The sequence below is a fragment of the Serinus canaria genome, chromosome 1A, assembly GCF_022539315.1.
Source record: "Serinus canaria isolate serCan28SL12 chromosome 1A, serCan2020, whole genome shotgun sequence".
Taxonomy (NCBI): Eukaryota; Metazoa; Chordata; class Aves; order Passeriformes; family Fringillidae; genus Serinus; species Serinus canaria.
In genome coordinates this window covers 38105204-38120970 of record NC_066314.1, presented here as the reverse complement: position 1 = coordinate 38120970, position 15767 = coordinate 38105204, and the positions used below count along the sequence as shown (strand labels likewise).

Genomic DNA, 15767 nt, shown 5'->3' with positions numbered 1-15767 from the left:
CTAAAGGATGACATTATTTTTGCAGTGATATAGGTGTGTCACTTCTGTTAGTATGTGGCTAAGACTAATCATGATGTGAGTGTGCAGATATGTCACATGCTCACAAAAATAGAGCCTGTAGGCACCATGAGCAGCAAGGCATACTCCTAGATGCCCAAAATCCAAGCCAAGCCAATTGTTCAGCCACATATCAGATTTCAGTATTTTTAATTTAGAGAAATGACACATTCATACATCAAAACAAATATCTAAAAGGAAATTCATATACCTTCTGGTAGCAAAAAGGCAGAAATGTGCCATGGACATCAATAACCCTTGAGTGCATGAACATTTGCATTGTGAGTGAGAAGCTAGAATAGGATGTCTTTCATTTCTATTTGTCCAAAACATTCTCCTGCAGCCCTGGAAGTATGTTTCCCAGCTGTGATATGTTCAGAATGCAGTTCACAGGGAACAACTTGAATGCATTTCAGAGGGACAGGTCATTCCCTTCCCCCTCAGTATTCGAATTGTATGTTTCAGCAGTATGCTCCTTGACTCAAGCCACACACATGAGTGGGAAAGAAACACTTCACCTTCAGAAAGTTGAACAGAGGTTCATAAAAGCTACCATAAGGTTATGTGGCCTTTAAAACAGCAAAATAAATCAAAGATAGTTTTTCTCAATATCAAGAGGACAAAATGGACAACTGTCACAGCAGTGTCTAACACTGTCTGCATCCATTCAGACGCATAGATTGCGTCTGAATGGATGCAGACAGAGTACCTGTATTTCTGTTACACAGCATATGGCTCAGTTCTTTTTTTTCACTAGACAAAACTTAAATTTAATTGAAAGTAAGAATGATTTTATAAAGTCAAATTTATAAATAAGTATATTTTCCTATTTCTAAAGGACATAGTGTTACTTTTTACTAGCCAAGACAACTATTTTTAGCTTAATCCACGTACTGCTGAAATTGTCCGTACAACAAATGTTAGTTTAACAGATGGGTACACATAAAAATATGTGAAAGCATCTCTATGTGAATCAAGTTTAAATGTTAGCTTGCACTGCCATTCAGGAATATAGAGACACTAATCTGTGGAAAGCTCATGGAAGATGCTGGGAGAATACACCACTGCAAATCCAATTCAGAACTGCATAGTTTATAAATCTGTGCTCTGGTTGCTATGGTAGTTTTGGTTTTGGTGACTCAGGATTATGCAGCATCAGAAAGTAACCCACCTTGAAATGTGGTGTTTCTGTATAAGAATCTTACTCAGAACTGACTAAAGAGCCAGAAGTCTGATTCTTACATAGTTTACTTGAAAATTTTGATAGCAATTTGTGCATAGTCCTCTTACCCCTTTTTTTCTGGATAAGAATTGTACCAGAGATTTCACTGTTACGTGTGTAGGTGTGTCACACGATTAGGGTAGAGAATGCACCAGATTTAAAGACAGAAACTACTATGATTATCAAGTAAAGCAATGAAAGAAATGCCTTATTTTTATGATAAGTACCTCTGTCATGGTGTTTTCATGTGAAAAGATACTGTTATATTTTGTTATCCTTTCTCTCATTTTACCATCCAGGATTCTTTATAAGAATCTGTTAAATTTATTAGAAAGTTTTGTGTCTCTATATATATATGCAATATTTGTCATTATCCTTCAAATTACCCTTTTTTCCCAGAGCTGGAATTGATGACATTAACTTTGATACATTAATTTTCCTTCAATGGGGAGAGAAAAATGTTAAGACAAAATTTTTAGAAGCCACACTGTGTGTAATGCTGTTCAAAATGAGAGACAAATCAGCAATTATCCAGTTGCAGGTCAGAACAAAATTCTACATCCCAAAAGATTAAGATTTTGGGTTGTGCAAAAGCTTCATCTTTGAACATCTGTCATCTAGGAGCCTGTGTGAAATAGCTTTGAACAATAGTTGTAATGCTTTTAAGAAAAGATAGAAAACCAGAAAGCACACTGATAGCAATCTCATTGCTAAATCATTGTATTGATCACTTGAAGCCTGTTGTTAAATTAACTGGAAATATGTATACACATAGATGCTATCTCTGTAAAATGTTTACATCATTACCTCAACAGAAAAGCAGCCCTACTGAATTCAGTGCTAATATTTTTATGTGGAAAATGACATACTTAATCACCTTTAGTGTTGTGTATATACATGCAAACAAGAGATTTAACAGCACACCTAGTGTGTTGGGTAGTCTGGTAGCAATACATCAAAAAAGCCTGAAAAATTGGTCTAACTTAGTGTGTCCTTAAGTTGCACTTATAATGTAGCTCAAATGGTTAAGTGTCTCTTGCTAGCATACTGTGATTATTGTAAACACACATGCACACTTTATGCAGTTATCTAATTCACTCTTGTGATACTCTCTTGCAGTACTGACTCTTTTAGAATTAATTTGATACTCACTTTTAATATGGTCTTCAAAGACAGCTGTAATATATGTTTGCTCTAACCCTCTGCAAAAATGAATTTAATGCTTCATGCTTAGACAGATAATGGGAAAAGAATTTCATATTTCTACAAAAATTATTATTGGTATTTACATATGGTTATCTCAATTAGTATGAAATTAGAAGCTGTAGACTGTCTCATCTTCTCTCAGCAACACTAATTTTACAATGAAATGGAATGACATCAGACATCGGGCAGAATGACATTACAATGGGGTAAAGAATATGACCCAATATGACATTGCCATTGAAACTACAAACATTTATGGGAGATATGAAATAGGGAAAAATTAGAAATTGAAAATATTATTATTATTATTAGTAGTAGTAGTATTCCCTTCTTGAAGTGTGAGCACTTGCAGAGATTACACTAGTTTACACTAGCTCTACTTTTTGCTTAAGCAAGACCATATGCTTTGCTTGATTTAAGTGCTACACATAATTTCCAGCAGAGCACACAACTATCTCCAAAAGACATTTATATTCAATATATATGGAATATGTGAGTTTCAGCTGACTGTACAAATGAATTATATCTTGCCTGTAGTGTCTGCAAAACCCCTCAAACACAACATAACTCCCAACCATGAGGTGACATCCCAAAAAATTAAAAAGTCAAGAATGTGGAACATACAAATAGCTGCAGTGCATGGAAAAATATTTGCTGAAGTTCTCTGAAAAGTTGGAGCTGATTCAGTGAAAAAACTTTCCTGGAAAGAAGAATAAAAGGAAAGTATGAGATCTGGTTTTTAAAACCAAACTAACTGCATGATATTTAAGAACAAAATTGAGCTGTAGAACCTCTGCATTTCACCAACAAGCCAAGAAGAGCAAGTTAAAAGAGGATCCATGACCAGAAAGAAAAAGCTGAGCTGGAAAATTGAAGTCGAGCAGATGGGACTGGAGCTCTAATGCAAACTTAGAAACTTGCTCCATGACATTGAAATTCCTGAGAGAGTGCATTTTGAACATGTGCCTATCGATTTGCCTAGAATTACTTTGTTGCTAATAAAGCACTCCATTAAATATTGTGTGCTGAAATCAAACATTCTTCAGATATGAGGTTTCTTGAAGAGTCAAATTTTCAGATAGCCTACTGAGAGAGAAGCAGCATGATGGGGAGGTGACTTGTAAAATATCTGAGACATTTGGGGCAGGGGAATGCAGCTTTTATCTTGCATTACTTTTTTCTGGGTTATAGTTTTCAAGTCCTTAGGAAATGGCTCTGGGTTGAGAGTCTGTCCCCAGGGGAGTTTGCCCACAAGGACAAGAGCACAGCAGGAGGCTGGAACCTGCACAAATTCCCTCCTTAGGCATGGGTTGGGTGCTGCAGCAAGCTCCCAGCTGGTAACTGTCCATGCCATGCTCAAGGTACCAGTGCAATGCCAAAGCACAGCTAAATCACTTGTGTGAGTAATAAACACTCAAAGACTGGTTTTGAATTGAGCTTTGCAGTCAGCCATATTTTCAAACCCAGGAATCCAAAACGTACCCCCTGGATAGTCACACAGGCTGCCAACGGGAAGGTATAAATTAGGTGCCAGGTAATCTTTCATCCACCTACTTAGACTGCAAATCTTTCTCTGGCAAATCTTTCATCTTGACTACCAGATGTTGTCTTTTGTTCTCAATCACATTACGCCTGCAAACTGTCAGTGCATGTATCTCATGCACTGCTGTATGAGTAAGTCTGATGGATATTATGCAAATAACTCCAGATGAAAATCTGTTCTGAAAGACATTAAGAACAGCACGTTGTTGCAGGTACCTTGCAACTACTACTTCTTGTGAAATGTCACTGACATCTTTATCAATATAAATGGAAATAAGAGCCTGAGTCGACTGCACAATTGCCCACCATAAGAAGGAGAGATTGTAATTAGAAAAGCACAAATCATAAAAAATTTGAAGTGTATGAGATTTGGTGACCCTCTCAAACTATACTTTGTTTCCTATAATTAGTTGAAAATAAAACTTATTTTCCAGTAAATTCAAACCACATTTTATCCCCAGAGATTATTCCATTTAAAGCAAAATACATATTGCTTTTAGCTAAAGAAAACAGGCTGTGCATAGAAAAAACTTTATTATCTGTTATAGCTTGGTTCCTAGAAGTTGCAACTCTGAACAAAAACATTTTAGTCTTTGTATCTTCAAATTCTGTGTGGTTTGTAACGACTTCTTTTCTCCCAAGAGAAAGGATGGCTGTGCTACCCCCCAGGTTTTGATATCATGGAAATGAACTGTAAGTGAAACGGACAATAAGCACAGGGTTTTGTCCACTGCCATGTAGAATGATAGAATCACAGAATGTTATGGGGTTGGAATGGATCTTAAAAATCATCTAATCCCAATCCCTTGGCATGAGCAGCAGCACTTCCCTCCAGACCAGGTTGGTCAAGGCCTTGTCAAAACTGGCTCTGATCACTGCCAGAGCTGGGGCATCCACAACCTCCCTGTTCCAGTGTCTCACCACACACATAATGAAGAATTTAAAAAAAAAAATCTAGTGTAATTTGTATCCATTACTCCTGGTTCTATCACTACAGTTCCTGACAAGGAGTCCCCCTCCAGCTTCCCTGGGGGCCCCGTGAGGCAAATGGGAGTTGGTGCTTTTGTACATCAAGCTGGTCTGAGGTGGTTCTGTCTAACCTCCTAAAACAAAGGACCCTCAAGCAAGTTGCTCCATTTATTTCCTCTTTTCCAGTCAAGTGGCTGCATGCGCCCCGTTTGCCAGCACAGGCGGAACACCGACGTTGCCGCAGGTGACAGAAGTCCCGGAATGGCCAAGGCAGTGCCTTTAGCGAAGCTGCCCGACGGAGGCGGGGCTGCACTCCCAGTTCCATGCCCCCCTCACAACTCTCCTTCACAGCTCCCCCTCTCAATTCCCAACTCCCACTGCCCCCTCACGATTGCCAACTCCCCTTCTCAACTCTCTACTCCCACTCCGCACTCGGCCCGGCCCGGGCCGGCCCCGCCCCGCCCCGCCCCGCCCCGCCCCGCCCTGCTCGCGCGCTGCCCCCGCCTCCCGGCAATCTCGCGGGATTATGCTAATGAACGCCACGGCCCCGCCTCTCCGCTCCCTGCCCGCCCCGCGCCCTCCCTGGGCGGGTGAGCGCGCGCGGCCGCGGTGCGCTGTGGGATAGTGGCGGTATAAAGTGTACGCTCGGCGCGGCCGTGGCTGAGGGGGCCGGCGCGAGCGGGGCATGAAGATGGCGGACGCTAAGCAGAAGCGGAACGAGCAGCTGAAGCGCTGGATCGGCTCCGAGACCGACCTGGAGCCGCCCGTGGTCAAGCGTAAGAAGACCAAGGTGAAGTTCGACGACGGCGCCGTCTTCTTGGCCGCCTGTTCCAGCGGAGACACCGAGGAGGTGCTGCGACTGCTGGAGCGGGGCGCCGACATCAACTACGCCAATGTGGACGGGCTCACCGCTCTCCACCAGGTCGGTGCTGGGCCGATCGAGGGACCCCTAGCTGGACTGGGGCGGAGGGGGGGCGAGGCCGGCCAAGTCCTTCCCCCACCTCGGAGGAGGAGGTGGAGGAGGAAGGGGCCGGAGGCGGCTGCGCTCCCTCCGCTGGGGGGTGTCGGGGCGGGGAGGTGGCGGCAGGGTCAGCCTAGGACCGGCCGGGGGCCGTGGGCCGAGCCCCGGGCCGGCGGAGCTGCAGGGGCGGGAGGTTGCACCCCCTCCCCGCGGGCAGGGCGTTGGAAGGGGCGGATGGGCCTCTCCTCCGGCGGGAAGGAGGTGCCGCTGACCCTCTTTCGTTTTCCCCTTTTGGCAGCGCTTCCCTAGGAGGGCTGGGGGGAGCGGGCCCTGCCCCGTGTGGGCTGAGGGGGCCGGAGGCAGGTGCCCCCCGGCGGGGAGAGTGACCGCAGGTGAGGAAAAGCAGGCCGCCCTCGGGGGGCGCTTCTGCCGCTGCCCCTTGCCCGGGATCCCGGTAGTAGTTCCCTGCTTCCCTGGTTTCCCCGGTTCCGCAGTAGTTTAGCCGATTAAAGCCCGCTCGTATGTGTGCGGGCGGCCGAGCTGAGAGACGGATCATCTTTTTTTCTCCAGTTTCTAGGGGAAACCAGTGTTTTGTTCATTATATAGAAACGCCTATCAGTAAGGGGCTGCTTGTTTTCGTTACCGATGGCTCCCGCCTCAGTGTGAAAGCTTAACTTCAAGGGTAGCAGGGGTCTATTTTTTTTTTTTTTCGTGCGTTGGAAAGTAGTAGAAAACCCAATCCATATTGCTTTGTTCTGGTGTGGGTATGTGGGAGGGGTGTTGCTGCCGAGGGAGGTAACTTTCACTTGGGCCGGGGGGGGGGGGAATGGACGGGAAACTGGCTGTGAAGTTTCCTCAAAATGGATGCTTTGTGCATGTTGAACTTCATAGCAGTCTGATTGGAATCTCAAAACGTTAGCCAAATAAGGAAAGGCTGTGGCAATCCGGAGATAATGCGGGTTTGCCTGAATAGTTTTTTTCTCTAGAAGGCCAAAAGCTTCCACAAAATATTGGATTCACTGACTATCTGGAAAGCAAAAAAATTTTTTGACAGGCTAGCTTCTTGTTCTTAAGTTTAGAAGTTGTTCAGTAGTTTAAAAAGATACCTTAATGATTATGTGTTGTAGGTTGATCAAGTAGAAATCTTCCCAAAATGGTTAGATGAGGTTATTTCTTACATAAAAAAAATGAGATGGTGAATTTGTTTTCTCCATCCTATATAGGTTTTTCAAGGATGTGAGGCTCTAGAAATACATAAACTGCCTTGCAGAACTGGATGGAATCCCCCTTTGAGCATGGGATGTAAAATTCTACGACTCTTTGCTCTGTTTGCTGTGTCTGAGTTGTCAGTTGCTCCCCTGTGTAGGGTGTTGGTTTACTCTCAGTTGTGAACTGAACTGGAAGAATGAGTATGTGTTGTGGTTAAGCCCGTCAGCGTGTTACTGCAGCACGGTTACCTGACTGCAGGCTAGCCTGTCACTTCATTGCACGGTTTTCTGTATTTATCCTCCTTAATCAAGTTATGGTCGGGTCATGCTTCCAGGGAGCTCTGTATGAGAAGCCATACCTTAACTGGTTAGATCCTTGGGACTGCAAGTTGCTGTACTCCAGCCATTGGTAGGGAAGGATGACGTTTAGTATAACTCTATTGTTAGAATAAGAGATGGCGTTCTTTCCTTCTGATGTCCAGAAGGCATCTTCAAAATGTCTGTGATACTGTATACAAAAAAGGTCTCATCAGGGTAATTCTGAGCATATTCTCCCCTATTTTATACGTTGTAGTCACCTTTCTGTTTGGAAGGGCAAAGTCTAAGGAAACGGAGGTAAAGATTTACATGACTGCTAAAATTCTTGCTCATGCTATTCCTTTCCCCTCCCCTCCTCTAGTGATACCAAAAGACCTTTTCTGATTTTATGATACTGGAAGTAAATAAGATCAGTTGTGAAGTTATAATCCTCTTGAGGCAGTACAGTAGGTGGAGGTTACCTGTTGCTATTAAAAAAACCAGAAAGCAGATAGCAATGCCTGTGATGACTCTGAATGGTTTCACTTCATTATTAACACAAAATAATATTTTTTTCTAATATGCCATATAAAAGGTGCAAATCACACATGATGCAGTCTGTAGCGTGAATTAATTTAATCAAATTTGGCTGCAGTGTGAAAAAAGCTGTATCTGTTCTCAAAGGAAGCTCTTCAGAAACTTGTCCTTCTTCCTGACGCTTTTGACTGACTGTTGGTAATTGTGTTCAAGTCCCTCTTGTTGTGTTTAAGATTGCCATGGAGTGCTGTTGCTTTGTGGTACTTTGGTTGGTTGGGGTTTTTTTCTGTTTTGTGTTGTCTGTTAGATCCCATGTAGAAGACACTGCTCTTCAGAGAAATAAATTTATCTTGGCAAAGGTAAAATTACTGTAGTGTTTTCGGTTGTGTCTTTTTTGTCTTCCATCAATTTATTTTTTCCAGTTATTGAGAGCAAATGAGTATGCCTGAAATAGCAATAGAATTAAAAATTTAATGTAATATTTAGCTTTTGGTTTTCCTGCTACATATGGCAGTTATAGGAAGAGACTTCAGCTTTGTTTGATTTTTCACAGCCCTGGTAGTTGGAAGTGCTGAGGCGAAAGTACCATTAATTCTGAAATTCTGGTGAACTTCAGATCTGGTCTTTAATGGAGCATCAAGCTTTGTTGCCGAATCCATTAGCTAGGCTTTTTCTCTGAGTGGGATAGAGTGCCCTCACCGTCAGAAAGCTGCTTGTAGAATTGTTTCTCTTGATGCATACGGGAAGGAAAACAATTACTTGGTAGCTGAGAGGAGGAAAGTGGGGAGGATATATATAGGTACTTGCTTCAGCTCTTGACAGTGCCAGTGAACAGATTTTGGTTTTTATCTGCATGTGCACAAATGAATGGATTTGAGTGCATCATATCTGAGGACAGATGAATTAAACTCTTTGGTATCTTGCAGAAGAGGAAAAATTATCATTAGGTTATGGTTATTATTCCTCTATGGAATTTTGAGTTAAAGCTCACTTTAAGAACTTGTTCTGCACAAGTCCTCAGGTTAGGCCTTTAGCACAAAGGACAAAACTGATATGTACTGTTTTCCTATCTATGAGATATATATGCAGTGTAGGATATTGCAGCAGGATACTGTGTGTTGTGCTGCATGATCTGCATTATATACATATTTTGGGTATGTATCTGTAAGACCAGAAAACTTCTAAATGGGAACTTTAAATTTACAATCAGATGTCAGTGCCATTACTCTGGTGGAGGTGGAAGTTTTGAATGTTGCACTCTGACAGCTGTTATGCAGGATGAGCTCTAACTTGAAGTGCCGCTTTTTAATCTGCCTTAACAATGGAATGTAAGGGGAACTTAAGAAAGAAGCTCAAAGGTGAGCTGTGACCTTGCAGGTTTTTAGTGTCTCTAGAGTGGGGGGGGGTAGAAGTGGCATATTCCGAAATAATCTTAATAAGAGGCTATGAATTATTTTCAATAAAACTTGATCTTGTCTTTGGCAGATATATTTCTTCAGAGTGGGATTCAGTTCTCTCGTCCCGAAAGCTTAGCGCCTATCATTCCCTCAGAGTTTGGACTCTCTTCTGCTTTCCTTGGCTTTGATGAAAGAGAATTCAGTTCACTAGCTCTGACTGGAATTTATTGCTTAAATGGCTGAAAGTAGTTTGTCTAGAAGTTACATAGAGCTTTGTACAGGAAGGTGGAGCCCACCGTCTCTGGACAGCACCATGGAAAGACTGCATGTGGTGGGGAGGGACCATGATGTGGCCAGTTTCCTGGAAGGCTGGATTTCCTGTGTGCATTACTCCCCTGGGAACACTGGATTTGCAGTATGGAGTACCTGCACACACCTTAGCACTGGCTGAGATTAGGCTGTGGTAAGTTATCACCATTTTTGCAGCCTGTTTTTTGACTGTACTTTTTTCCAGAGGCTGCTCAGACCTAGGAGATGATAACCTTGTTTTTGGCCTCATTCTCTCTGGGTGAGGAAGGTGAGTGCTGTAGCCTGGTTCCACCACACAGCATGTAAAGAGCATGTCATGCTGTGCTGATCTCATCTTTTCTGGGGAGGGTACTGCTTTTGAGGTAAGATAAGGGAAATTGTCTTGGCTGTTTGTGCATGGGTATCATTGTGTAACCATAGGGGATGTTGTTGGTGAAGGCACCATCTCCTATTGAAGGATTCAGGTCATCTTTTTTGTCTGTGACAACTACAGTTTAATTAAACAAAATTGCTCAAAGGCTATCTCTCTGTATCAAATAGTGTTTTTCTGCAACTCTTTAGGTGCTCAATTGAATGTGAAGGTGAGACTGTTTTACCAGCATTATAGTTACATACTAGTTTGCAGATAGAGCAGTATGCAGTGTTAAATAGAAATTTTGATTTACTGCCACTGTTGTAGGACTCTGCTGTGTTTATCCCTGAATACTAATTAAGATTGTGTGTTTCACAGAATGTTTGCTTACTCTTTCTGAGTAAGGACAGTTATTGCTATTATTTCCTTTGGGTTCTATGAGATTTATTTCTTTGATAAGAAGTACGTTCCTTTGCTGGAGTTTTTGCAACTGTTTATGTGAAAAGTTGTCAGGGCTTCTGGTGGCATGTTCTTAGTACCTGATATGGTAACGAGTATGGATACCTTTGGCACCAACTGTGTCCTTGTTAAAACACCCTTTCAGACTGCAGCCAGTGATGCAAAAGGAGCAAGAAATCTACCAGTACTGGATCCCTTTGCCTTAGAATTTGATAGAGGGCTTTAGGGCTGCACTGTCCGTATTCCTTGTGATTAATGGTAACATAGGTCATGTATTTGAGCTGGGGCTGCAGCACATTAAGCTGTAAGAGCCAAGACCGGGTTGCCAGAGTCTTAAATATCTAGAGTGTTTGCATCATAGCAGAGCACCCTACAACCAAGGGTAATGAAGGTATGAAAATAGCTCAAAGCTATCCTGGTAACCTCCTGGCTATGACTTCTACCATTACTCTTTCAGAGAATGAAAAAAATGGTGCATATGGTAAACTTGTGAACTTTTCAAAACTGTTGAGTAGGAGGACTTCATTTTGTACTGAAAGGTTGGTACTCAGTTACAAAACTCATATTGAAGTCTCAGTGTTTGGAGAAGAACCAACCTGCTAATCACCAAACCTCCTAATGCTCTCATTCTGGATGTTCTACCACTGAGAATTTTGGAATAATTTGTTCAGCTTGTTTATTATTCTTTTATCGTGGTTTTCCCCCACCCCCATTTATCAATGCTACAAGATAAACAGAGAAAATGATTCCAGAAATAAATGGATTGTTGACTTCACTCAGTAATCAGACTACAGAGGCATATTTGTTTAAATTCTCTTTTTTGATTGGTTCTTGTGTGGGCCACAGATCCTTCTCTCTGTAGTTACAGTAGCTAGGTTCAGATGGTACAGTAAGTACTTGTTATCCTCCTACTGATGTTGTCATCCAAGATTTTAAAATTTTTTTTTACTCTTTGAAAGGAAGGCAAGAACAGGGGAAAAAAGGTGGGATTTTCCATAACATACTGTGAGTATAATAGTGGGTATTTAAATACTGTATTAAAAAAATTGTGTTCTCCTTGGTGTTTTATGAAAGAAATGAGTAACAATCTCTTCATCCTTTTAGATTTATTATTTCTGTTTATTATTTCTGAACCTAGGATTTCTATGTATTTTCATTGCTATGGATATTTCTTGTGCACAAACAGAATAACCCAAGTGAATTCTAGCATATAGAAATTACTTAAAGTATTTAAAGCCAGTTCGCATGTTAGGGTCACTCACAGGTTTCTTAAACTTGCTAGTCATGGAGGAAGAGTTCTGCATTCCAGTGTAAGGATGAATTCTTCTGGTAGGAGCTTAGTATTTACTGAAGCTAATGTTCAGGGACAATTTCTTTTGCTCTCTAGATATGAATTTCATTGTAGCATTAATGCTGCTTTTACAGTACAGCTTTGTCTGTGGTTTTCTATGTGTTCTAGTATATTTTTGGTATTATTAGAACACTTTCTCATGATCGGTCATCTGAAAGTACCTTGTAAGAGTAGATGAGGTGTGCTTTTGTATGTATGAATAAAATTGATATGAACACACTTGATTTAAGGCCTTTATGATTTTGACATTGTGGTAGCAAGAATGCTGTTTTACCAAATTATTGAATTTCAGTTGTTAGCTATATCTGAGGATAAGAGATGGATGCAGTCAGTATAAATCACTAGTAGATTTACCACTCTGGAGGGATCTGTATTCCAGGCTTAATATATGCTACATTGTAGTTGGAACAGATGGTTTGACAGGCTCTTGTGAAGTTCTTTACTTGTTTATCCCGTTGCTCCCTTTCTCAAAGTTATTACTTAGGTTAGTAAGACACTTAGTGCAATCCTCTCAAAAACTGAGAGCCCGGTAAATTGGTAGTCTCTCTGTGTGTTTCCTGAGGCTGGACTCACACCATGTGGAATTGACGAACATGACCTCTTCTAGCAAATACTGATATTTTATTCAATGATATGTCCAGATGGGTTAGACTTAGATGAACTAATGTGCTCTGAAAGCAGTGTGGAGGTAGTTTTGAAGCTGTAGCATGACTACAACACCTTTCTGGGATTCTTGCAGCCAATAAACTGTAAATTACATCTTATTACTGCTGTATTGTAGTATAAATATAGATCATACCAAGTGAGACATGCCCCATATGAGGGCATTTGCCTAACAAAGGTTTTGTCAATGCCCAAGAGTATATTTTTCTTCATTGATCTTGACAACCGTAAAATGCAAACTGGAATGCAGCTGTAAGGCAGTGGAGCCATCTCTAAGCTGGTCAGCCTCTGATGCTGCTGGATGGGTGGAGACATTCCAAGCTCCTTTACTTTTCTATATGCATTCCTGAAATGACAGTCAATGGAAAGCGTGGCATAAGAGTAGCAGCATTCCTCAGCTGTTTCCTTTCCAGTAATTTCAAGTCTGTAAGATATAATACAGGAAGGCTAAAGATGATCATGGTACTTGGTGGGGGGAAAGCATTGTTGAATTTTTTTTTTTAATGCATTGTTTTGACAAGACTTGGTACCCAGCTCTTGTGTTATTGAGCACACTGAATCAGCCACTGTGCTTATCATGGAAACTGAATCTTTGCCGGTTCATTAACAAAACCAAAATTAGAGCAATATGATGAAGTCCTTGAACAAGACTGTTTCCCATTTATGCCTGAGTGGTGTTAGCACTTAGCCCATTAAGAATATATTTGTTAGGCTAATGGCTTCTAAAGGTCTGTTAAACAGAGGGAAGTGTGGAGTTGGCTTTAAGGAGAGGGTGAAGTCCCTGAGAATCAAATGTAGCCTCATTTTGGGCCTACACACAGAAGTAGGTTTATCTTCAAGATGGCAAATAAATAGTTCCTATACTGCTGTAGTTTCTGAATACTTAAATTTGGTCTATAACTAGCCCATGACCATTGATTCTGTTAGTAAACTATCTGTAAGCTATTGTTAAAAGTTGTTGTAGCCCTAAAACATTCAAAAAGGCCTAGTCTCTCACTGATTTTTTTTTTTTTAATATTTTTTGTTCAGTCTGAAATATGCTTTGATTGACTTTCTCATGTTATGATTGTAGTTCAGGGTCTTGAGTTGGAGCTATCACAGCTTGCTTTGATGTGATCAGTTAGCCAGCTAGTGGTGATTATTAGACAAGTTTTAGTTCTGGGGTGATTATTTAGTTTGGGAGTTTGTTTTACCACCCTGACTGTGAAGCTAGAAGAGTAACAAGAGTAATCTGTATAGATACACTTCTTGAGTATTTGAGGTTTCTTGTATATCAGGGAATTACTTGCAAATGTTAGCTTTGTGTTCTGGATCTGAGATATATATATATATATTAGATATATATATATTTAGATATATATATATATATATTTAGATCTCTTGTTTTTACAGTGTCCTAGGGTTTTCTTTTTTTTGTTCTTTCATGGAAGGACTAAGGTGAATGTTAACATGAAACCTGTTTGTTAGTAGTTCTAACAAATCTCCAATCTTAGAGGATGAACTTACCTTACTGTTTTTTTCTTAAAATTCACACTTGAAGCAACTATTTGTCTTAGGCAAAATAACAATATCTTCATCTGGTAACCAAGGTGAACGCATATGACAAGCGTGTACACTGTATGTGTGTGGTCAGTGCTGCCTTCTGAAGCAGTTAACTTTGATGAAGCTTTCACTGAGGAGCTGCATTCCTCTGTCAAAGCAGGGATCCTTGTGGGCCCCTTTTGAAACTGGAATACCATCTCAGACTAACGGCTTTGAAACTTTCAGCTTACAAATGTCCTGAAATTTGCTTTAGTGCTCCTGACTGAAAACCTACGCAGTTCTTACTGAAGTGGAAAACTTGTTTTTTAAGGCTGCAAAGCATGCTGTCCCAAGTTTTAAGAAGAGTGTTGTTGCTTGCAGTGTGTTTGCAAATAGATGCACTTATACTTGAATAAGTAAGCTTAATTAAGTGATTAATTTTATCAAAATTATTCGATAGTGTATCTCCCCATCCCAGTGATGAAACAATCTGAAACTACTGGTATTATTTCCTAAATCAGTGTGAATTATGACTACTAGTCCTGTATTCTAGAAAATATAAGTAACCCTGCTTATTGTTATTGCAGCATTAAGTTATTTTTTATTTATATTTAACTTTTTATAAAAAGTCACTGCTCTTTAACTTGTTTTGCTAATCTGTTATATGGAAATGTTTTTAAACATGGTGCTTTAACCTACTGAAAATTCGGGCAAAATTAATTACCTTAGGTTTTATCCAAAATGAAGACTGAAAATTAGAGTGCCAACATTGTGTCTGCGGGCCAAATGTGGACTCCTGATAAGTAATAATCTCATTTTTATCCAATCATACAAAACAATGTCTCTAAAAAGTGTGCCAAACTTCACAATTTCCTACTACTTTTATTCAGCTGCTGTAACAAATTGAATTATTTTAGGTCCTATTTTTTACGAGGAGCCTGCACTTAATCTCCTCAGTAGAAAATAAAAGTTTAGTGCTTACCTCTGAAAGAAGAATTTGTGTGTAATGTCAGTTTCTTGATTTCTGAGTATAACAGAGCAGAGGGGGTGAGTTGTGCTAGTACTGGGACTGTCAGTGGCTTTTTGTTTATGAACCTCCCTCAACATGGCTTTTTGGTCACTCGCTGTCTACTTCCTTGCAGACAGCCTAGCCAAATGTTTGGCACTTGGCTCTCTGTAGCTGTGTTTGTATGTGTTTAATAGTGATAGTGAATGCTAATGCTCATATGTCACAGTGCTTATCAGGTATTTGTACGCTTGGGAAGAGAAACAGCTTTCCTACTTCTCTGCACAGGAGTAACTTAACAGGTCTAGTGTGTTTGTGCTTAACACTTCTGATAGACTTACTGAATATTGAAAGTGGGCTTAGGCCTGATCTATCAAACATGACCCTTAAGAAACCTCATGAAGTTACTGTAAAAACAAGTCTTACCTATAGCTCTAGATAAAGATAGCAGTGGGGAACAATTTGGTGCAAATTATATATTTTATAAAGTGTTTTATCCCTTACCCATGAGGGGTCTGGGGGTGGGAAACCTCTTTCTCAGTTGTTTCTCAGCAATTGAGGAGGTTGCTGTACTCTGTAATAGTCAAAAATGTGTCAATTGTAATTATAGCAAATAGCATTTGCAAGCTCAAGTAGCTGTTAAGATGTGACTGCTGGAGATGAGCACTATTAGAATTTTTTTCTGCAAGAATTGTAATTTTGTAAGAATT

At 40.6% G+C, this 15767-nt stretch overlaps 2 protein-coding genes across 6 annotated transcripts in view; one reads left to right on the top strand and one right to left on the bottom strand.

The window, feature by feature from the left end:
* Positions 1–5321, bottom strand: part of LOC127059114 (uncharacterized) — a 35812-nt gene extending 30491 nt beyond the window's left edge. Inside the window, exon 1 of the mRNA XM_050969902.1 lies at positions 5128–5321. Coding sequence (XP_050825859.1) covers positions 5128–5321 — 194 coding nt within the window. The remainder of the gene's footprint in view (positions 1–5127) is intronic.
* A 236-nt stretch (positions 5322–5557) lies between these two features.
* PPP1R12A (protein phosphatase 1 regulatory subunit 12A) overlaps positions 5558–15767 on the top strand; it is a 114198-nt gene continuing 103988 nt past the window's right edge. For 3 of the 5 annotated variants that reach the window (XM_050970115.1, XM_018910140.3, XM_009086703.4), the window contains exon 1: positions 5559–5918. In XM_050970115.1, coding sequence (XP_050826072.1) covers positions 5682–5918 — 237 coding nt within the window. In that variant the 5' untranslated portion in view covers positions 5559–5681. Of the gene's footprint in view, positions 5919–15767 lie in introns of all 5 variants that reach the window. The other 2 variants (XM_018910139.3, XM_009086704.4) reach the window with 1 other exon arrangement.